The sequence below is a fragment of the Macaca mulatta genome, chromosome 5, assembly GCF_049350105.2.
Source record: "Macaca mulatta isolate MMU2019108-1 chromosome 5, T2T-MMU8v2.0, whole genome shotgun sequence".
NCBI lineage: Eukaryota > Metazoa > Chordata > Mammalia > Primates > Cercopithecidae > Macaca > Macaca mulatta.
The window spans coordinates 3268659-3292216 of record NC_133410.1 but is presented as its reverse complement, the minus strand read 5'-3'; the positions used below and the strand labels follow the sequence as shown (position 1 = coordinate 3292216).

Sequence of the window (23558 nt, the reverse complement as noted above, 5' to 3'; positions counted from 1 at the left end):
AAAATTGTACTAAACACATTTTACAAAGAAGTTGGAAGGTGTGAGAAGAAAAAAAGGTCAAAGAATAATAAGCAAGTGATATAAAGGTAACGATTCACTCTAGGAAAACAGATGTGAGGATTAACTCCAGGAAAACAAAAAGTTGTACAAAGACATATAATCAAGGCACAAGCCAGCAAAGAGCAAGGCAGAGCGACAGCCTCTGAAAGGAACCGGGGTCTAAGGAAAGGTGAACCTAGAAGTCAGGATCTGGAAGAAGATTGAACACGATGTGGTGATGAAAGCCAGCACCAGTCTGCCCAAGAAGCTGGCACTGCTGAAGGCCCCAGTCAAGAAGTGGGTGGCTGTCTCCTCCTCCTCCAAGATGCATTCCTAAGGATGCTGGCCCCAGCACAAGCCAACACTGTAGCCCCCACCTCCATGACTAGACCTTGCAGGTGACCCCCCCATCCCCAGCACTGGGTCACCTAGAACTTCGCTAGGGGCTTGGCCTACGAGCAGGTGATCAGCAGATCCCAGGGTGCTGAGAACCCAGCTATGGCCAGGAAGGTACAGTCACCAACTTCATCTGTCTTCCTTCCCCTCCCCATGTCCTCTCTCCACAGTTTCAACCCACAGCAAAAAACACAGCTCTCTCATCAAATAAGAAATACAAAGAAATATAATACACAACCAACCATGACTATTTACTTAGGTATAATAATGTACATACTGAATTCTGATAGAATTATAGTGTGAAAGTAAAAAATGTCTAAAATTGAAAAAAAAAAAAAAAAAAAGCAGTAGAAGCATGTTACTGAGAAATGTGGAAGTTGCCGGGTGCAGTGGCTCATGCCTGTAATCCCAGCACTTTGGGAGGCTGAAGTGGGTGGATAACCTGAGGTCAGGAGTTTGAGACCAGCCTGACCAATCTGGAGAAACCCCGTCTCTACTAAAAATACAAAATTAGCCGAGCATGGTGGTGCGTGCCTGTAATCCCAGCTACTCAGGAGATTGAGGCAGGAGAATCGCTTGAACCCGGGAGGCGGAGGTTGTGGTGAGCCAAGATCATGTCATTGTACTCCAGCCCGGGCAACAAGAGCAAAACTCCATCGAAAGGAAAGGAAGAAAGGAAGGAAGGAAGGAAGGAAGGAAGGAAGGAAGGAAGGAGGGAGGGAGGGAGGGAGGGAGGGAGGGAGGGAGGGAGGGAGGGAGGGAAAGAAAGGAAAGAAAGGAAAGAAAGGAAGAAAGAAAAGAAAAGAAAAGGAAAGAAAGAAAGAAAGAAAGAAAGAAAGAAAGAAAGAAAGAAAGAAAGAAAGAAAGAAAGAAAGAAAAGAAAAGAAAAGAAAAGAAAAGAAAAGAAAAGAAAAGAAAAGAAAAGAAAAGAAAGAAAAGAAAGAAAAGAAAGAAAGAAAGAGAGAAAGAGAGAAAGAGAGAAAGAAATGTGGAAGTAAATATTGGAAGAAACACTAAGAGTTATGTTTGCCTCTGAGACACAAGGATTAAGAGAAAAAGTAGGAAGAGAACTATCTTTGTTTATAATCCTGTTGGTACTATTGAATTTCACCGATAATACCTTTTTTTGTTTTGTTTTGTTTTGAAGAAATGGCATCTTCTTTTGCCACCCATCCCAGAGTGTGGTGGCACAATCACAGCTCAGAATAGCCTCGAACTCCAACTCCTGGGCTCAAGCAATCCTCCTGCCTCAGTCTCCTGAGTAGCTAGGACCACAGGCACGTGCCATCATGCCCAGCTAACTTTTTTCATTTTTTAGCGATAGGGTCTCACCATGTTACCCAGGCTGGTCTCAAACTCCTGGCCTCCAGCAATCCTCCTACCTCAGCTTCCCATGTAGCTACAATTATAGGCACAAGCCACTGTACCAGGCTCTTGATAATAAATCTGAATAATCATAAATGAGCAGAGAGGTAGCAGAATAGATTTTTTTAAATACCTAAGGTTCAGGAAGGAAGTAATTAATGGACTCTATGTTCAACAAAGTGTTAGCATCATCATACTCAAATGGTGATCGAAATCATGAAAATGATGAGAACTGAGAGTACAAAAACACCATCTATCATCTGAGCTCTGACAGCCAGAGATACCACAGAGGGAACTGCCTTCATCAGAGCCCAGTGTACTGACAGGCAGACTGGCGCTGCGGAGCTCTCACAGCCTCTGACCACAAAGGAGACCTACTCCCACTCCAAAGAGATGGTAATAAAAATAACAGCAAGCAGCAGCTACCATTTACTGAGCATGATGAATTACCACACTAAATTCTTTAGATTCATGATCTCCCTTCGTCATTCCAAAACCCCATGACTAGTTTGAATATCTCCTTAGTATTAACAAGAAAACTTCAAAGCTCAGAGAAAAAAACATGAGAGAGGCTAACACTTTATTCCAAGTCATTCAGCTAATAAGAGCAGTAGCAGCTAACATCTAAGCCCTTCCTGTGGGCGACTATGCTACACGCTAACACATATTCATTTATTTCACTCTCAGAATTGCCCGATATGGGTCCCATTAAGGCTTAGTTTTCAGAATACGAAGGAAATAGCTTAGAGCTGTTGGATAGTTTGCCTAGAGGAAAAGAACCAGTAAAGCGGACAGAATTCTAATCCAAGTCCATCTGATTCCACTCTACCCACTGTGTATCATCACCTTCCAAGAGGGCCACTTGGGCTCAAACCCAGGACTGACCCACCAAAAAGGAAGAGGCTAGGAATCCTGTAATCTGTAGAGCATGTGACAGGGTCACTATTTCTGGACATTATAAACAAACACTAAAGTGGGTTTGAAGGTGGTTTGTTGGAATGCACAACAGGGAGCCAACAGGCCCTGATAGCTGCAGGATGTTCAGACCCACAAGGCCTCGTCAGTGAGCTTTCTCCTACCTGCAGTCCTGGCACAGCCATCTTTCCACAGCTAGGTTAAACAGTCACTCTAATACACTGAAAACCAATCTGCTCTGGAAATATGCCTTTTGAATGTGCATCTATAAACCATCTCCCAATTCAACTCTTCACCCCACAGTAAGAAATCAGAAGTGGAAAGAAGTCTTTAGGTGCCTCAAAAATAACACAAATGACGGTAGTCTAAATTACGACATACAACATACTCTAAGAAGCGCTCCCACATGACTCCCTGCTCAGAAGCCGTAACCCTCCACAGACTCACTCACAGCGTCACTCACATGTTTGTGATCTGAGGCAATAATCGTACCTTAATTTCATTGTCATTTGCAAAATTGCCGAAAGAAGCCATAATTTTGGGAACAGCTGCAGCCAAGGTCTCCTGGACTGATTCCTCGGGTCTCTTGCTTGTTCGACTTAGGCACGGCAGAAGGTTCACCAGGTAAGGCCTGTGTATGCAAAAGAACGCAAGTCATTCCTCCAGCTCTCCTTCAGGAGAAATAGAAGCAATTCATTCCCTGTTAGGGAAAAGCCAGTTTCATATGCCAAACAGTCCCTAATGGGGATGGGCAAAGCTCAGCTGAAAGAACGAGAGAATGAAATGTGGATGAAGCTCAAGTGTCGGGAGACATCCTTCATTTCTCTTATGATCACAGAGGATCTAAAAGGCTGGGTTTAAAAATTATTTGCAGTAAATCGTAATACTTCTTAAAATACTCTTTTTTTTTTTACTTTTTATTTATTTATTTTTTTTTTATTTTTATTTTTTTTTGAGACGGAGTCTCGCTCTGTCGCCCAGGCTGGAGTGCGGTGGCGTGATCTCGGCTCACTGCAAGCTCCACCTCCCGGGTTCACACCATTCTCCTGCTTCAGCCTCCCACGTAGCTGGGACTACAGGCGCCCACCACCACACTCGCCTAATTTTTTTTTGTATTTTTAGTAGAGACGGGGTTTCACCATGTTAGCCAGGATGGTCTCTATCTCCTGACCTTGTGATCCGCCCATCTGGGCCTCCCAAAGTGCTAGGATTACAGGGGTGAGCCACCACGCCCTGCCAAAACACTCATTTTTAATTAGAAAATAATAGTGTAAGAAAATACCATTTTAAAAACAAAAATGTTTTAATGGAAATAAAGCTTTCCTGAAAAAGGAGAATTATAAATGGTATTGTGAGGGGAGAAGAAAAGCAGAATGTGTAGGACACAGAGCAGTGAGTCACAGATCACAGGAATTCACCCAACAAACACTGACAGGGCAGACCAGGTGTGAGGTGCCAGGAGTGGTGCAGCCCTGCCCTCTAGTGGCAGAGCCTGGCAACAAGCAGGGCCTCAGAGGGCAGTGACCACACCACCAGGCTCCTGGGACAGGGAAAGACAGGGAGGCTAGGGAAACCTCCCTAAGGAAATGACTGTTTTGCTGAGAACTGAGGGGAATAAACAAAACAAACAAACCATCAGGAGGAAGAAAAACCTGACTCATCTGAAGAACTGATCAGGCTAATGAGTCAATGCAGAGTGTCTGAGGTGACGGAGCCAGTTACCAGTCTGGAATCAATCTAAACGGCACTGGGAAACGGGCACAAGAGTTTAAACAAGGGAATAACAAGACCCAATTATGTTCTTTAAGGTCACTTTGGCTGCTATGTGGAGAACCTGGATGTGTTACTTCAGAAATATAACACATTTTTTGAAATGACAGTAAAAGAAAAAAGACTACACAAAAAGAAATTTCCTTAGTGATTATACCTCTGCACCCATATAAGCTTTTTTTTGTTTCTTTGTTTTTTGTTTTTTTGAGACAGGTCTCACTCTGTTGCCCAGGCTGGAGTGCAGTGATGTGATCTTGGCTCAACACGACCTCCACCTCCCAGGCTCAAGTGATCCTCCCACCTCAGCCTCTCCAGTAGCTGTGATTACAGGCATGCACCACCATGCCCAGCTAATTTTTGTATTTTTTGTAGAGGCGGGGTTTCACCATATTGCCTAGTCTGGATCAAGCCATTCACCTGCCTTGGCCTCCTGAAGTGCTGGGGTTACAGGTATCAGCCACTACACCCGACCCATGTGAGATTCTTATTGAAACTCAGTTCATACTAATAATGAGGGTTTAGACCACGTTCCCAGTGACTCAGGATGGAGCTGAGGGTCTACAGGACATCAGCATCAGCGTATACTGCAGGTTAAGGAGGAGGGAGCTGATGAAAAGTGGTCCTGCTTTTGTTTCTCAATCCGTTAAGACACAACTGTTTTGACTAGACAAAACTATTCATAGTGAAACAACCATATTTTTAACTCATGTAATAGACAAATGGATATTTTGCTGTAACTCCTATAGTCAGCAATAATGAAACTGGTACCTCAACCTTCAACAATTTGGCAAGAATCATTTAAGCAAGTACTATGTGCAGACACTGTTACTGCTGTTTAGGCTGCAACAGAGCATAAGACAGTAAGACCCCTGCTGTCCTGGGGCACACATCCCGTAAGTCTCTTGGGGGAGGGTGGGATAGAAAATGAACAAGCACACAGACTGTACGTGACACTTTCTGACACGGATTAGTGCTATGACGGAAACATAAACAGGGCAAGGTCGACTGCAATTTGGAAGGGGCAGAGCAGATTTCTGAAATGACATCTGAGCTGAGACATAAAGGATCAGTAGCAGCTGGCCCCCAACAAAAATCAACATCCAGAATGTACAACTTACCTGCATTTCTGAGGCCGAACCAGGTGAGCCAGCTCGGCAAACCTCCACAGGGCAGCACGCAAACTCCGAGGGGCACCATTCTGAGGGGGTGCAATGAGTGTCGCATTAAGAGTCACACACACTAGTCACCAAGAGGGTTGCATAGAAACGAAGCATTTTCTTTCATTGTTACTTTCTATTTTTAGAGAAAAGGCCATTTAAATGCATAAAACATCTGGTAACTACTTTAAGATCTAGCGGGCTTCAATTATAAAGACATAAAGTAAGTTACCATTTTTAATTCCCATCTCATCTAATAAAGAGTAACCTTTTGAAGAAAAGTAAAGCAATAGTCTAGCAAACAGCATTTCCTCCTAGCTGTTAATTATTGAATAAAGATGAAATTCCACACATGCTGCTCAATAGAGTGAAGTTTGTTCAGTGATGGAAATAAGGGCCCAAAACCTGGTATTCAATAGCACAGAGGAGGGATTATAGACAATAAGATATAGTCAATAATTTTTTTTTTTGGAGACAGGGTCTTACTTGCTCGCCCAGGCTGAAGGGCAGTGGTACAATCTCAGCTCACTGTAGATTCAACCTTCCAGGCTCCATTTATCCTCCCACCTCCACCTCGCAAGTAACTGGGACTATAGTTGTGCACCACCGCACCTAGCTCATTTCTGTACAGACAGCGTTTTGCCATGGTGCCCATGCTGGTCTCAAACTCCTGGTCTCAAGCAATCCACCTGCCTCAGCTTCCTGAAGTGCTGGGGCTACAGGTACGAGCCACCACACCCGGACTGATTTTATTTCATTTTTATTCTTATTTTTTGAGACGAAGTCTCACTTTGTTGCCCAGGCTGGAGTGCAGTGGCGTGATCACGGCTCAATGCAACCTCCACCGCCCAGGTTCAAGTGATTCTCCCACCTCAGCCTCCCAAGTAGCTGGGATTACAGGTGCCCACCACCACAACCGGCTAATTTTTGTATTTTTAGTAGAGACAGGGTTTCTCCATGTTGGCCAGGCTGGTCTCGAACTCCTGATCTCAGGTGATCGCCAGCCTCAGCCTCCCAAAATGCTGGGATTACAGGCATGAGCCACCGGGCCCTGACTATTTTAGTTATTTTAAAATGTACAATCAGGCCCGGTGCGGTGGCTCACACCTGTAATCCCAGCACTTTGAGAGGCCGAGGCGGGCGGATCACCTGAGGTCAGGAGTTTGAGACCAGCCCAAAGTTTGCTTGAACCTGGAAGGCAGAGGCTGCAGTGAGCCAAGATCGTGCCACTGCACTCCAGCCTGGATGAAAAAGCAAGACTCTGTCTAAAAATTAAAATAAAATAAAATAAAATAAAGTAAGTAAAAGAGTGTAACTGGATTGTTTGTAACACAAAGGATAAATGCTTGAGGGGATGGATAGCCAACTTTCCATGATGTGATTATGTATCATATACCTGTATCAAAATATCTCATATACCTCATAAATATACACACTTACATGTACCTACAAAATATGTATACCTATAAAAATTTAAAATTTAAGACATTTTTAAAAAAGAAAAGCAGGGCCCACCTTTTTAATTTCTTTATAGAGCTCGAGCTGTAACCTTGGAAGATTAGAATCCATCAAAGCCTACAACAAAACACAAGAGATTTATTTATGGAAGACACATCCCATCATCAGTTCTAAAACGAGCTAAAAGGAAACTAAGATTTCAATTTTGGGGCAAAGCAAAACATAACAGCAACTAAATTAAGAACATATTCATTACAAAAGAAAGAAGCAAATATATGCAGGAAGTTACTGAATAAACTAGATACAGGTCATTCACTTAAACAGAAAAATGGAAAGAAAAACAATTTAACTTTCACTGTCATCAAATACTATATAACATGAAAATTAAAATGGGAGATGGTTCAAATATAATAAATCCTGGCTGGCGGGGTGGCTCATGCCTGTAATCCCAGCACTTTGGAAGGCTGAAGCAGGAAGATCACCTGAGGTTAGGAGTTTGAGACCAGCCTGATCAACATGGAAAAACGCCGTCTCTACTAAAAAATACAAAAATTATCGGGCATGGTAGTGGGTGCCTGTAATCCCAGCTACTCAAGAGGCTGAGACAGGAGAATTGCTTGAACCCGGGAGGCGGAGGTTGCGGTGAGCCAAGATCACACCATTGCACTCCAGCGTGGGCAACAAGAGCAAAACTCCATCTCAAAAAAAAAAAAAAATTATATGTATATAATTTTTATTTTTGTATATAAATCCTAAAGCCCCTGGAGTAAATCTTCAATCTTCACTAGCAGAACATTCTGTTGGATGACACAGGCTCAGATGGTGCCCTGGAATCTGCAGGGTCCCAGGCACTATGGGTGTACTTAGAAAACCACAGACCCGCACTCTGGCCCAGAACACTCTCGAGGCCGAGTCCCGCATGCTTTCTGCAGGTGTGGCCCCTCCTCACTGTCAGGTATGCCCATGGTCCCCTGCCCCCCTGACCCAGAGCCCACGGCCAGCGGGGGCCCCATGTTCCTCACAGCACATCTCTCAACCCTCCTTGCTCACTTGTGAGGCTAAACCAGAAATTATGTCCACATGGTCAACTTCAAGCCAGTAACGATGCTAACGGCACAAAGTCCACATTAGAGAAGGGTTTCTCAAGCCAGGGGACAGGACGGGGAAGACTCTGGTGCCCCACTCTCACCTATGGGAGCCTTCTCTTCCAAATGCTTGCCCACCCAAGAGGGAGGAAGCTGTGCCAAACATCAGTCGATGATCTCTTTGACCGTGACATGGGCAGTCGATATAAATGGACTGAGGTGTAGCTTAGTAAAATTTGTGGGTTAACCTACTGGGTCAGCAAGCTTGAAAATCAAAACCAGATCACGTTCTGGGAAATTCTGAGGGGTAATAACATCTCAGAAATGTTTAAATCCTGATCCTGTTGTTGAAGTTTGTACTGAAAGTCCTTAAATAAGCAAAGCGAATTGGACATTTATTTAAACATTACTTCTTAAATAAAACTAGAAGCCTTATCAAACCTTGATTTAGCTTTACAAATGTTTTGTAAACAAATACCAAGTTTATTTTATAAGAGAAAACTAAAACTCGGCCCCTCCTAAAAGCAGGGAATGGGCTCTCACAATCTACGCCAGTTGCTGGGTGATGGCGGCGCGCCGCTGGCCTCTTCTCTCTTGCCCCTGCTTCCGCAGACACACAGGTGGCTGCCTCTCCTCACAGCCCTGCCACCATCCTGGCTCGAGGCCCTGCACTCCTGCTGGGCCCACTCACTCCCACCTAGACTCCCTCCCACCTCTGTCCTCCTCTATCCCACGTCCTTACCAGGTCACTCTTCCTAAATGATACACTCCCCTGACCACATCAAAAGTCTTCAAGAGCCCCTAATTCTCCACCCAACAAGGTACAACCCCTTGACCTGACCCTCAGGGTGTCCCACTCTCTGGCAGCATAAGATGGGTTCCCCCTCCTCTCAGCCTCCACAGCTTCCTGGCACCCCTCGAACCAAGAGGCGGTGATGATTAAGAAGGTCTCCAATCTACCCTTTCACCTATTGGCTACTGTCTCCAGGAAGCCTTCCCTGCCTCCCTAGACAGAAATTACTTCAGCCTCCTGACGGTGGTGATTTGTCAGTGCCGCACAGAACGGAGACTTTATGCCACATATGAAGTTCTTGCTGGACATACATGCTTCACCGCCTGAGACTAACCTACTTGAGGGAGGCGTGCTGCCAGGCTATGTCAGATACCCAGTGCATTTCTCTACATTTTCTTGGGCTACGTAGAACCTGGTTCTCACCATACACACACAGCCACACTCATGAGAAGACAAAGTCTAGGACCTGAAGGCTAAGTGACCATGCCTGGGCTCCCTACACCTGGCCTGGGGTCACACGTGCTCTCCCACGCCTGCCCCTCCTCTGCCAGAGTGAGAGCAAACCTAGCCAGATCCTGATCCCACTGCCAGCCCACTGGGCCTGGCAACTGCATCATCTGAGGAAGCAGCAGTCTGAGAGCAGCCAAACCCTGCTGCACCAAACTTAAGCAAAAGGGAGAAATGGCTGGAAACAAAGAAGAGGAAATGGGAAAGAAGCAAGGAGACAACCAGGAAGAGCACCTGAGACCTAAAACCACAACCCAGGGCCATGGCCTACAGCCCTCAGACACACCAAGCCACTGTGTCCAGCAATCCCTAGAAAAAGATGAAGGAGGTTTAAAAAAGAACAATACTTACACGTTAAATGACCAATATTAGAAGCGTTTCTGGTCATATTGTTTTCTCTGCCCTCTTAACGTCCCATTTGCCGTGAACCAAGGCAACCTGGGATAGTCCTCTTTTTAGACTTTCTGACTCTGAGGATCAAATATCAAGAACTGAAATATCAAGGGCCAGGCACAGTGGCTCACACCTGTGATCCCGGCACTTTGTGAAACCAAGGAGGGAGGATTACTTGAGCCCAGGTGTTCAAGACCAGCCTGGGCAACTTGGCGAGATCCCATATCTACAAATAATTTTTAAAATTAGCTGGGCATGGTGGTGCACGCCTGTAGTCCCAGCTACTCAAGAAGCCAGGCCAGGATGATAGCTTGAGCCCAGTAGCTCAAGGCTGCAGTGAGCCATGATCAGCCACTGCACTCCAGCCTGGGTGACTGAGCAAGACCCTGTCTCATCCAAAAAAGACCGCCGTGGTCCTGCCAGTGGGAATAACAGAAGCAAGCAAGGATATTCAGGCCTGTGGAAAAGCAAGCTTAACTGGAAGCAGGCCCTAAATACGCTATGGGATGCCATCCACAGGCAAGTGGTGCCAACGACCAGCAGGCACGGAGAACAAGGTGAAACTGATACAGGTCACCGCATGAGTGAGATGCGAGCAAAGCAGGAATTGCAAGCAGAGAGAGAAGACAGTGACCACTCTAGGGACAAGAGAGGGAGCTAGAATCCCAAGACTCCAGAGAAGCCAGCGTCCTGCCCACAGAAAGCGTGATGAGCCAAACAACAAAGTGCTGGCCACAAAGGAAAGATTCCCTGGGCAAAAGGATAGCATGGAATCCATGTGATGGAAAAAGAGAAGCAGTGCCACACCCATCAATCTTGCTGCGTAAGAGTGTGAGGATGTCATGATTAATAAGAATACTTCTTACCACTTTGAGGATCCGGTAGTGGCAATTAGTGCATTTAATCCTCACACAGACACACACTCATACGCATGCCACAAAAACTTTGATCCCATTTTATAGTTAAGAAAACTGAGACTCATAGAAATGTGGGCATAGCGCCGGGCGCGGTGGCTCACGCCTGTAATCCCAGCACTTTGGGAGGCTGAGGCGGGCGGATCACGAGGTCAGGAGATCGAGACCATAGTGAAACCCTGTCTCTACTAAAAATACAAAAAATTAACCGGGCGCGGTGGCAGGTGCCTGTAGTCCCACCTGCTCGGGAGGCTGAGGCAGGAGAATGGCGTGAACCCAGGAGGCGGAGCTTGCAGTGAGCTGAGATTGCGCCACTGCACTCCAGCCTGGGCGACAGAGTGAGACTCCGTCTCAAAAAAAAAAAAAAAAAAAAAAAAAAAAAAAATGTGGGCATAGCTCTGGCTTCTCTGGTACCTGTAGTGACATTTTCCCAGGAGCATCCAGTGGTCACCATTGGTTCCCTTCATTGACCTAGGCACCATGCAGGCACAAGGGTCAACACAGTTCCTTCTGACCAGGCAGGTGTGGCAAGCAATGCGGGCAGATACCAGAGCACCTCCAAACCACACACCAGAAAGGAAAAAAGTACAGACATCCTCAGGGGCTCCAAACAGAAGAACACTCAACGATGGCTGCTTCTCTTAGCCTACAACAATGACATTTCTGAGAACACCATCCACACGGCTCTTACTTTGATAACTTTGTTGAGGCATTCATCAGCCACCATTCTGACATCCGACTCTGCGTCATCACTGCACAGCAGAAAAAGTTCCATAGCGATGCCCAGAAGTTTCTGAAATTCTGGAGAATTTCTAAGCAAAAAAGAAGAGAAACTGTCAAGAGGAGCCTAAGGTGACATGACAATGAAATGTAATGAGGTATCCGGTGTCCTGCACGGAATTCTGGAACAGAAAAAGGACATTACATAGAAATTAAGAAAATCTTAATAAAGTCTGCACTTTAGTTAACAGCATATCGATACTGATTCATTAAACATGAAAATGTCTCACACTAAATTAATAACTGGGGTAACCGGATGTAGGGTATATGAAAACTCTCTACCCTAATTTTTTTCGATAAACCTAAAACTATTCCAAAATAAAGTTTATTTTTTAAAAAAGAAGAGATTGTACTTGTAAGGCAATTCTCATTTTTTCTTTTTAAATTTTCGTTTGAAAACTTCAGATACTTCAATCCCAGAAAACCCGCTGCTCTCTGTCAAAAGTTTACTTTTACTCTTAACCTATGGTATTCTTGGAACCTTGAAAATCAGTTCAGCAGTATATCTCTCTTGCCCCTTTTTAATTTTGCTTTCAGTCTGGGCCAAAGTATTTCACCCTAAGATGCCAGGTGATCATGGTCACATTGTGTTTTTGTTGTGCTAGATGAACTATCAAAGAGTCACAAAACCTGGAGTTTGTTTACTATTCGTAAACGATTTGTAAATGTTTAATTGAGAGAAGCTGTTCAGGCCATCATGCTCCAACTGTCTAAACAAAGCCAAGAGAGCTAAACTGATGAGCCACGTCCATGAAACTGACTTCACAGCATTCGGAAGCATCCAAACCAGCAACACAAGGATGTTCTTGAAGTAAGCCCAAGAATAGCAAATCCCAGTAATACGGGGGATGTGCTATTTTTGAAGCATCAAAATGAGATTGCTCTTTCATGATCTCAATCTAACTTACTCTGAAACCAAATCTCTTTTTCTCTTTATCTCTAGGTAAAAATTGCAAACAATGGTTGGAAGATAGCCATGAGCCTAAAAGGCACCAAAGGTCCACATCAGTAACGATCAACAAACTTACAAAAGCACAAAACAAAACGTGCCACTTAGCAGTATTTCAGACTTATCTATGTGGAATACAGCCCTGAATAACGAAGGGAGGAAAGGTCTTTGAAATGCTAGATCATTCCAACACTGCACTCCAAAGCAGTACTGTCAACAGAAACAGAATGTAAGTCACACTTTTTTATTTCCCAGGTGACACATCAAAAGTAAAAAGAAAACAGGCAAGATTTTCATAATATTTCATTTAACCCAATACACCCAAAGTATTATTTCAACATGTAATTAATGTGAAGAAATGATTAAGATACATAACAACATTTTTTACAGCACATCTCAATTCAGACACTAAATTTTCATCAGAAAACCTTTACCTGTGATTAGCCTTCATAAAATTCAGTTGAAAAAGTTCATATACCATTTCCAACCACACTTAAAAGTTTTCCAGTAACTAAATATTGATTTTTACATTTAAATTTAATAAAATAGATATAGGGCTAATCAGTTTATCTATTTCTTCTTGAGAGCTTTAATAGTTTGTGTGTCTTTCAAGGAACTTATCCATTTAATCTATAAGTTATCAAATTTATTGGCATAAAGTTGTTCATAATATTCCCATATAGTCCTTTTTATTAATATTATTTTTTGAGACGGAGTCTCACTCTGTCACCCAGGCTGGAGCACAATGGCGCCATCTCAGCTCACTGCAACCTCTGCCTCTCAGGTTCAAGCAATTCTCCTGCCTCAGCCTCCCGAGTAGCTGGGACTACAGGCGCATGGCACCATGACCAGCTAATTTTTGTATTTTTAGTAGAGACGGAGTTTCACCATGTTGGGCAGGCTGGTCTCAAACTCCTGACCTCAGGTGATCTGTCCACCTCGGCCTTCCAAAGCGCTGGGATTACAGGCGTGAGCCACCGCACCTGCCTCATATAGCCCTTTTAATATCTATATAATCTATACTACTGTCATCTCCCTCATTCCTGATATTGATAATATGTGACTTCACTTTTTTTCCTATTAGTCTCACCAATTTATTGATGTTCTTGATGAACTAGCTTTTGGTTTTATTGATTTTCTATGTATTTTTGTTTTCTATTTTACTGACTTCTGCTCTTATCTCTATGATGTCCATTCTTCTAGTAACTGTTTTTGTTTTTGAGACAGGGTCTCATTCTGTTGCCCAGGGTGGAGCGCAGTAGCACAATCACAGTTCACTGCAGCCTCAACCTCCCAGGCTCAAGCAATCCTCCCACCTTAGACTCCTGGTTAGCTGGGACTACAGGCACATGCCACCACACCCGGCTAATTTTCTGTGTTTTTTGTAGATATGGAGTCTCCCTATGCTGCCCAGGCTGGTCTTGAACTGCCAGTCTCAAACAATCCGCCTGCCTTGGCCTCCCAAAGTGGCAGAATTGCAGGCATGAGCCACTGTACCTGGCCTTTCTGGTAACTCTGGATTCCATTTGCTTGTCATTTTCAAGTTTCCCAAGGTAGAAGCTGAGGTCATTGATTTGAAATCATTCTACTAAAACAGGCATTTAATGCTAGAAATTTCCCTTTACTATACTGTAACAGCACCCCACAAGTATAGACATCTATTGTTTTCATATCAGTCAATCCAAAAGATTTTCAGTTTTCCCTTTTGACTTCACTTCTGACCCATGGGCCACTTAGAAATGAGTTTTTCCACATATCTGAGGCTTTTCCAGGTTATCTTCCTATAATATATTCCAACTTAATGATACTGAGGTCGGAAAACGTACTCTGAATAATTTGAATGCGTTTAATTTAGAGACTTGTTTTATGGCCCAGCATCTGCTCTATCTTGGCAGAGATTCTGTGAGCACTTGAGAGAGTGTCTCTTCTGCTGGTGCCGGGTGGAGTGTCCTGTAAAAGCCAGTCAGGTTGCATAGGGACAGTGTTGTTCAACTGTTCTAGATCCAGATATTATGGCTACGTGTTCTACAAATCATTGAGAGAAGCCACTGAAATCTCTCTCACTGTGGATTTGCCTGTGTCTACTCGTAGTTGTTAGGCTTTGCTTCGTGTATTTTAGCTCCGTAGTCAGGTGCATAAATATTTCAGTTTGTTATGTGGGGCTGATGAACGAATCCCCTTCGTTATTATGAAACGACCATCTCATCCTAGGCAATAGCCTTTGCTCTGAAATCCACTTTGTCTGATATTAACAGAACCAGTCTAGCTTGCATCTAATTCTTGTAAGCACGGTGAACTTCTTTCTGTTCTGTTACTTGTAGGCTATTTTTGCCTTTACATTTAGAATATGTTTCTTGCAGGCAGCAGCATATACTGGGTCTTACTTTTCCATTCAATCCGAAAAATATCTTTTACATTTAATGTCCTTTTTGACATAACTAGGTTTAAATCTACCATCAAGCTCTTTCTTTCCTTTATTTGCCTCTTCCCCTATTTCTGGCTTCTTTGGGATTCACTATTTTTATGATTCTAATCTCCTTTTTTGGTTCATTAGCTATAACTCCTTGTTGTGCTTTTAGTTGTTGCTTAATTGTTTATACTATGTACCTTTATCACAATCTATCTTAATGATATTATGCCATTTCACATGCAGCATAAATTAGTTTCCTGCAGCTGCTGTAACAAATTACCACAAACTGTGTGGCTTAAACAAACAAACAAACAAAATTTATTCTTTCACAGTTTCAGAGACCAGAGTCCAAAATTAGTATCACTGAGCTGAAATTAAGGAACTGGCAGCACCACGTTCCCTCTGGAGTAGGCTCTGAAGGAGAATTGCTCCTATCTCTTCCAGCTTTGGTGGCTACTGCATTCCTTGGCTTATAGCTTCATCACTCCAATTTTCAAGGCCAGCACCTTCAAATCTTTCTGTTCAATCTTCACATGGCCTTCTCTGTGTATGTAAAATCTCCCTCTGCCTCCTTTGCATACACATGTGATTGCATTTAGTGCCTACCCAAATCATCCAAGACAGCCCCCTCATCTCAAGATCCTGAATTTAATCACACCATGAAACCATTTTCCTTATAAAGTAACATTTACAGGTTCCAGGGATTAGGACTCGATATCTTTTGGGAAAAGAGGGGAACATTATTCTGTCCAGCACAAATACATGTCAATTTCTGCTCTTCCAGCCTTTATGCTATTGTCATACAATTCACTTCTACACGTTATAAACACTGAAATATATTACTTTTGTTGCAAACAATTAATTTAATTAATCTCTTTTTAATATTAGGCGGGGTCAGAGTAACGAAACTTAGTCTGGGGCTAGGCAGGCAAACCCTTCTGAGTACTCTACCTGCTGCTCTATGAGAGCCGAGGTTTTCCACTCCGACTTGTGTGATTAGAAATTCTTCCTGGCCCTTTGGCCGGGCGCGGTGGCTCAAGCCTGTAATCCCAGCACTTTGGGAGGCCGAGATGGGCGGATCACGAGGTCAGGAGATCGAGACCATCCTGGCTAACATGGTGAAACCCCATCTCTACTAAAAATACAAAAAAAAAAAAAAAAAAAGAAATTCTTCCTGGCCCTGTGTGAGTTGCAGCAATTGTTCCTTCTAATCCTTTTAAGTGGTTCTACCTGCAGCCCTGGGTCATTTCCTCACCAGCATGTGCTCATCAATACTCAGCTACACACATGAGAGGGTACTGTGCAGTTCTCCGGAGCTCCCTCTGCAGCTCTCTTCCCTGGTATTTTTCCATACGGGCTCTAGCCACCTTGCATCTCTGGACTCCCAGCTCTGCCTCCTCAACCCAGCAAACCACTGGCTCAGCCTCAGTTTCCTTTCAGTTTTTCCTCTTGCCATGGCCAGGCAGCAATGTAAGGAAATTGTAGGGCTCTCCACATTAATTTTCCTGTGATAACTACTCTTCTTTGCCTAATGCCCAATAACTTGAAAACCACTGTTACATATATTTTATCCATTTTCAACTATTTCAAGGCAAGAAGATAAATGCTGTCCTTGTTATTCTATCTTAGCTAGAAGCAAAAATCTTTCATTATTTTTTAACTGAATTTTTTAACACATTGTTAATATATTTTCCAGTCACAAATATAAATATCTATTGATCAGAAGTGGTGGCTCAATGCCTGTAATCTCAGTGCTTTGGGAGGCCAAGGTGGGAGGATTGCTTGGGCCCAGGAATTCTAGACCAGCCTGGGCAACATAGCAAGATCCCATCTATAAAACATTTAAAACTTAGCCAGGTATAGCAGCACTGCCTAAAGTCCCCCAGGTACTCAAAAGGCTGAGGCAGAAGGATCACTTGCGCCCAGGAGTTCAGGCTGCAGTGGGCTATGATTGTGCAACTGCATTCAGCCTGGGTGACAGAGTAAGACCCTGTCTCTAAAAAAAAATTTTTTTAATAAAAAGTAAACAAGAAAAAAAAAATCTATGAATGTTAACTAACACTCTCTTGTATAAATGTATCTGGCCAGGTACAATGGCTCACGCCTCTAATCCTGACACTTTGGGAGGCCGAGGGGGATGGATCACAAGGTCAGGAGTTCGAGACCAGTCTGGTCAACACAGTGAAACCCCATCTCTACTAAAAATACAAAAAATTAGCTGGGTGTGGAGGTGTGAGCCTGTATTCCCAGCTACTCGGGAGGCTGAGGCAGGAGAATCATGTGAACCCAGGAGGCGGAGGTTGCAGTGAGCTGAGATCGCACCATTGCACTCCGGCCCAGGCAACAGTGCAAGACTCTGTCTCAATAAATAAATAAATAAATGTATCTTAATTTTTCAATCCCCCTTTTAGTGGTAAGCTATTAAGGTTATTTTTATTTTCTAATGGGATGAACAGCACTGCACCAATATCATTACACACTTTCCTAGGGTAAGTGCCCTAGATCAGACACATTAATAATCTAAAGCTTTATGTTTTCCCAAATTGCCTTCTTAAAGGTTGTATCACCTCTGACAAAAATCTGCATATTCTTAATGTTTGCCAACTTGACAGGTAAAAAAGGTTCTTATTTTTGTTTTAGTCTCAGTCTACTGATTACTAGGGTCCTAATCAGCTTGAGTTGCTATAACAAAATAGTACATATAGACTAGGTGTTTTAAACAACAGGCACTTACTCGTCACAGTTCTGGAGGCTGGGAGTCGGAGAACAAGGTGCCGACGGGTTGACAGTCTTTTCTTAATGATTTATAATTGCTCTTTACACAGGCTAGTAACCTTCGATCTACATGCTATCAATACTTTCCCCAAGTTCAATTTACTTTCAATTTTGTTGAAGGTGGATTTTGACATATTGAACTATATTCCAGTCAAAACAGGTTTTTCCTTCATAATGTTAGCCTTCCTCAAACTAAGATTACATTTTTTGAAGAAAGTATTTCATTTTTTCACATTTAGGTAATTAATCAGAATTTTATGCTTGTTTGCAATATGAGGTAGAGATATAATGTTGTCCCAAAGTCAAAGAAATATATCATTTCCCTCATTTCCCTAATACAATATGCTACACCCATCATAAATCCACACAGATACACACACTCTTCTTTCTGTTCTATACCTGTTCTAATGTCCAATCACTATTTTAATGTCACATATATCAAGTCTCACCATATTAGCGTTGATTTCTTTTTCTTTTTTTCTTTTTTTTTTTTTTTTTGAGACAATTTTGCTCGTCACCCAGGCAGTGGTGCAGTGGTGCCATCTAGGCTTACCACAACCTCCACCTCCTGGGTTCAAGCGATTCTCCTGCCTCAGCCTCCCAAGTAGCTGGGACTACAGGCATGTGCCACCACACCCAGCTAATTTTTGTATTTTTAGTAGAGACAGGGTTTCACCACATTGGTCAGGCTGGGCTCAAACTCCTGACCTCAGGTGATCCGCTTGCCTTGGCCTCCAAAAGTGCTGGGATTACAGGCGTGGGCCACCACACCGGGCCTAGTGATGATTTTAAGATATTCTTTGCAGTTATGTATTTATTCTTACAGTGAACAAGTTCAAAAATATCTCTACTAGAATTTTAATCAAGATTATTTTAAATTTCTGTGTTAATTTAGAGAAAAGTCAACTTAATGATATAAAATCTTCCTGTCTAGAAAGTGGTCACCTATATCTTTCAGAAACATTAACAGAAGTTTTTATAAAGTTTCTGCATATTTCTTATCAATTTCTTGGAATTCAATACTTCAGTGCTACTGTGAACTAGATCTTTAAACGTTACTGTTTTCTAGCTGATTTATGCTAATATATGGGAGATCGATGGATTTTTATATATTTATTTTTACCTAGCCACTTTATCAAAGTATATGGTATTAGTAAGAGGTTGCTCAAGTGAGCATTCCTGGGTATTCCCAAGAGAATACTTGTGAAAAATGTGTAAGCCCTACCTACTCAAACAGAATGCAGAAGTGTGTTTGGGAAAAAGGACAGTGAGGTACCTTCATTATTGTATTTTTAACAAATTTTCCAGATGATTTTGATGCTCATCCATACTTAGGAACCAGTAACTTAGACCTCTTTAGAGAGCTTAAAGCAGACTACATTTTCACAATATACATAAGGTTTTGGTTTTTTTGTTTTTTTGTTTTTTTTTTTTTTTTTTGAGACAGAGTCTCACTCTGTCACCTAGGCTGGAGTGCAGTGGCGCGATCTCGGCTCACTGCAAGCTCTGCCTCCCGGGTTCACGCTATTCTCCTGCCTCAGCCTTCCGAGTAGCTGGGACTACAGGTGCCTGCCGCCACGCCCGGCTAATTTTTTGCATTTTTAGTAGAGACAGGGTTTCACCATGTTAGCCAGGATGGTCTCAATCTCCTCACCTCGTGATCCACCCGCCTCGGCCTCCCAAAGTGCTGGGATTACAGGCGTGAGCCACCGCGCCCGGCCTACATGATATTTTAAATGACTTCCTACATTGAAAACCTCAGAAGCTGCCATTTATATAACCTCATTGGAGACAAAAATCAGTCTAGCACAAAAGCTATAAAAAAGTTCCAAAGGTTTAATTATATTTTAGGGGAGTTAACAGGAAACAGCGATGATCAGTAAGTTTCCATAAAACATATTTATATAAAATATCACCTTTGGCTATATACCCTGAAATCCCTGCAAAGTACAGAGTGTATCCTATGAAACCATGGATAACCTCTCTGATCCCAAAAAATCCTTTTAACATGCTCTTCTGTAGAACAAGAAGCATAATGAACTCTCAGTATTACTCCATAAAAACAAGAGACAGACTAATGTGAAAACCATTAACAGGCCGGGCGCGGTGGCTCAAGCCTGTAATCCCAGCACTTTGGGAGGCCGAGACGGGCGGATCACGAGCTCAGGAGATCGAGACCATCCTGGCTAACACAGGCGAAACCCCGTCTCTACTAAAAAAAATACAAAAAAACTAGCTGGGCGAGGTAGCGGGGGCCTGTAGTCCCAGCTACTCGGGAGGCTGAGCCAGGAGAATGACGTAAACCCGGGAGGCGGAGCTTGCAGTGAGCTGAGATCCGGCCACTGCACTCCAGCCTGGGCGACAGAGCGAGACTCCGTCTCAAAAAAAAAAAAAAAAAAAAAAAAAGAAAACCATTAACAGTTATTATTTTGATTTAATATGGCAAATAGAACCACAAATCAATCTTAAGATGTCTCAGCGTACTTTACTAATATGTGAATATGAGCCAACATTCCATGAATTCCATTTGAAAATTCTCAAAAGACAAAATGACAAGAATAAAGCCTGATGTACTCAGATTGGAAGAGATCTTGTTTCCTGGGTCAATAAGCTTTCAGAGATAAATTATATTCTCTGAGACCTGGATAGTGGAAATCAGATGAACAATCACCAAATGTCTGCCAAACATTTAGAGTCATCATTTCACAAGAAAAGTGAAGATGGCTGGGCACAGTGTCTCAAGCCTGTAATCCCAGCACTTTGGGAGGCTGAGGTGGGCGGATCACGAGGTCAGGAGATCGAGACCATCCTGGCTAACACAGTGAAACCCTGTCTCTACTAAAAATACAAAAATTTGGCCAGGTGTGGTGGCAGGCACCTGTAGTCCCAGCTACTTGGGAGGCTGAGGCAGGAGAATGGCATGAACCCAGGAGGCAGAAACTGCAGTGAGCCGAGATGGCGCCACTGCACTCCAGTCTGGGCGACAGAGTGAGACTCTGTCTCAAAAAAACAAAAAAAGTAAAGATAACATATAGCTTTGGATGATGGGCATCGCAATGGGATGTGCTTCTCGTTCAGGTGGCTAATGAACACATCTATCGCAGTTACTTCTTCACAGTGTTTCACATGCATCGTCTGATCCCACAAGAATTGTGTAACGAGGGATTACATTTCAAACATGAGCCAGTAAGGCTCAAACACGTTAAAGCTTATCTAAAGTCACCCAGCTTACACAGGCAGCAGACGTGGAATTCAAACTTTTTTTTCCCTACTTTTATCATAGTGTTGTATTCTACAATAGCATGCTAACTTAGAATTTTTATATTTTTATTTTCAGGACACATGCTCATTTGTTATTTCATTTTCTTCCCACAATATTTCTACAAATTAGACAGAAACAGAACAGAATCATACACAGTATTTCACAAACAATAGAAATGAGTTAACCTCAAATGAAAAGGTTTTCTGAAATCACTTTGAAAGTATATAATATAAATGCACAGAGGCATTAAAAATAAGCAGATCACCAAAAAAAAGACAAATTCTGTAGGATTCCACTTATATGAGGTCTCCAGACCAGTTACACTTATACAGACAGAGAGTAGAAAGGGGCTATGGGAAAGGATGGATCATTGGGAGTTTAATGAAGACAGATGTTCCATTTTGAGAGATGAAAAACTTATGAAGTAGATGGCAGTGACGGCTGTACAACATTACAAATATATATACCGAACTGGACACCTAAAAATGGTTAAGATAGTAAATGTTATATGTGTTTTACCACAATAAAAAGAAAACAGTGAAAAGCAATGGCCAAGAGGAAATTTTTTAAAAAAACAAATGAATCACCAGGTGCCATGGCTCACGCCTGTAATCCCAGCACTTTGAGAGGCTGAGGCGGGCAGATCACCTGAGGTTGGGAGTTTGAGATCAGCCTGACCAACATGGAGAAACCCTGTCTCTACTAAAAATACAAAATTAGCTGGGCGTGGTGGCACATGCCTGTAACCCCAGCTACTCAGGAGACTAAGGCAGGAGAATCGCTTGAACCCAGGAGGCGGAGGTTGCAGTGAGCCGAGATCGCACCATTGCACTCCAGCCTGGGCAACAAGAGTGAAACTCCATCTCAAAAAAAAACTAAAAAAAAGAATCACCACACATTTTTGTCAGTACTAAAATCAAGATTATTTGTCTAAAAATTTTTTTCTGACTGACTATAAAGAGCTTTTTCTAGCTTCTACCAGGAGAATAACATGAATTATTTATTCCAAGGGAAAGTAAAGCAAGGTAACTATTTCACACACGCCCATCTGGGTAACAGAATTCAGATATCATAGGTGCATATGTCTCCTACTCAGCCATTGGAAACAGGCCTAAACATATTTACCATCTACAGCTGCTAGGAACAACGGTCAGAAAGATAGCCAAAAGCAAAGCAGCTACAAAAGAAGGTGCTGCTAGTTCACCCCAGTGAGAAAGATCAAGCAAGGAAAGCTGACCTCCAGTCAATGCCCCATGACCCCACTAATCCCAAAGCACAGAGAAGTGGGCTCCAGCCACTGCTAGGAGCACCAGCACAACAGGACAGCAAACTGCAAAATGAGAGAGACAAAGTGGACCGCCTTGTGCTGTTCCCACTGTTACAATAAACACAAAAATATCAAACCACACAGGATTTTAAAATAACTGTAGTTGCTAAGGGTGTTAACTAAACATAAACATGTTGTTCAATTACCATAATGGTTTTAATTTTTGCATAAAAGATTACGAAAAGGGAACATTATTCATTTTAGTGTCTGGATATCCTTGTATATAGCCAGAAATATGGGAAAAGGGTCCTTCTTCAAGGATTTTTGAATCCATTTAAAATAACTGGGACACAGAATATTCTAGCCCATTAAGACTGAAAATATACAAAGTTCTTATTTTCTCTAGACAGTTCAAAGTGCAATTACCTGACAGACTGTGCCACTATGTTTTCACATATTGTCAGACAATGATTCACACGGTCTTTCTTGGTAGCTGAAAGTTCTTTCTTTCTAAAAATAAGAAAAAAGAAAAGGAAATGAATATGTGTTCAATTACCCACTCCACTTACTTCTACATCTCATTCATTCATTCAATGAGGGTTTCTCGACTACTACTAATAAACTGTTATACTCCATGCTGGGGGCAGAATGGGGATCTGGACAGGGAAGCACAGTGCATGAGTTCACCAATGGCTTTCAAGCTACACTGCTCACAGAAAAAACAGATGATGTTACTAAAGCAGTTCATTTCCCCCATTTTATTTCATTTTACTTTTTTTTAGAGTCAGGATCTTGCTCTACTGCCCAGGCTAGAGTACAGTAGCACAATCATGGCTCACTTTAGCCTTAAACTCCTGGGCTGAAAGGATCCTCCCATCTCAGCCTCCTGAGTGGTGGGGACCACAGGCATGCACCACTGGGCCTGGCTAATTTTTTTTAAATGTTTTGTAGAGATGGGGCCTCACTATGTTGCCCAATTGCTCAACCTCCTGGCCTCAAGCGATCTTCCCATCTTGGCCCCCAAAGTGCTGGGATCATAGGTATGAGCCACCATGACTGGCCTCATTTCCCCCATTACAGAGAGAAGAAATTGAAGTGCCAACCATGACGTGCCCAAGAACACACAGATTTGAAGTCATAGAGCCAGCATTTAAACCCAGGTCTTCTGGCTTTAAATCTCCTCTGTATTTCACCAATACTCAGTTTCACGTTTGGATCATGTGTTAGCATCACTAAAGCCGAACTGCATCTTACAACCAATGGTATAGTTTGATAGAAACTTTTTTTCTTTCACAGAAGATGATGGCAAAGATTACAAGAGAT

The 23558-nt window shown here is 42.7% G+C and overlaps 1 protein-coding gene across 2 annotated transcripts in view; it reads right to left on the bottom strand.

The window, feature by feature from the left end:
- Positions 1–23558, bottom strand: part of HTT (huntingtin) — a 166768-nt gene that overhangs the window by 130306 nt on the left and 12904 nt on the right. For both annotated transcript variants that reach the window (XM_028848247.2, XM_078003004.1), the window contains exons 2-6: positions 22662–22745; positions 11484–11604; positions 7158–7217; positions 5604–5683; positions 3208–3346 (exon numbers count right to left, since the gene is read on the bottom strand). In XM_028848247.2, the coding sequence (XP_028704080.2) occupies positions 3208–3346; positions 5604–5683; positions 7158–7217; positions 11484–11604; positions 22662–22745 (484 nt within the window). The remainder of the gene's footprint in view (positions 1–3207; positions 3347–5603; positions 5684–7157; positions 7218–11483; positions 11605–22661; positions 22746–23558) is intronic.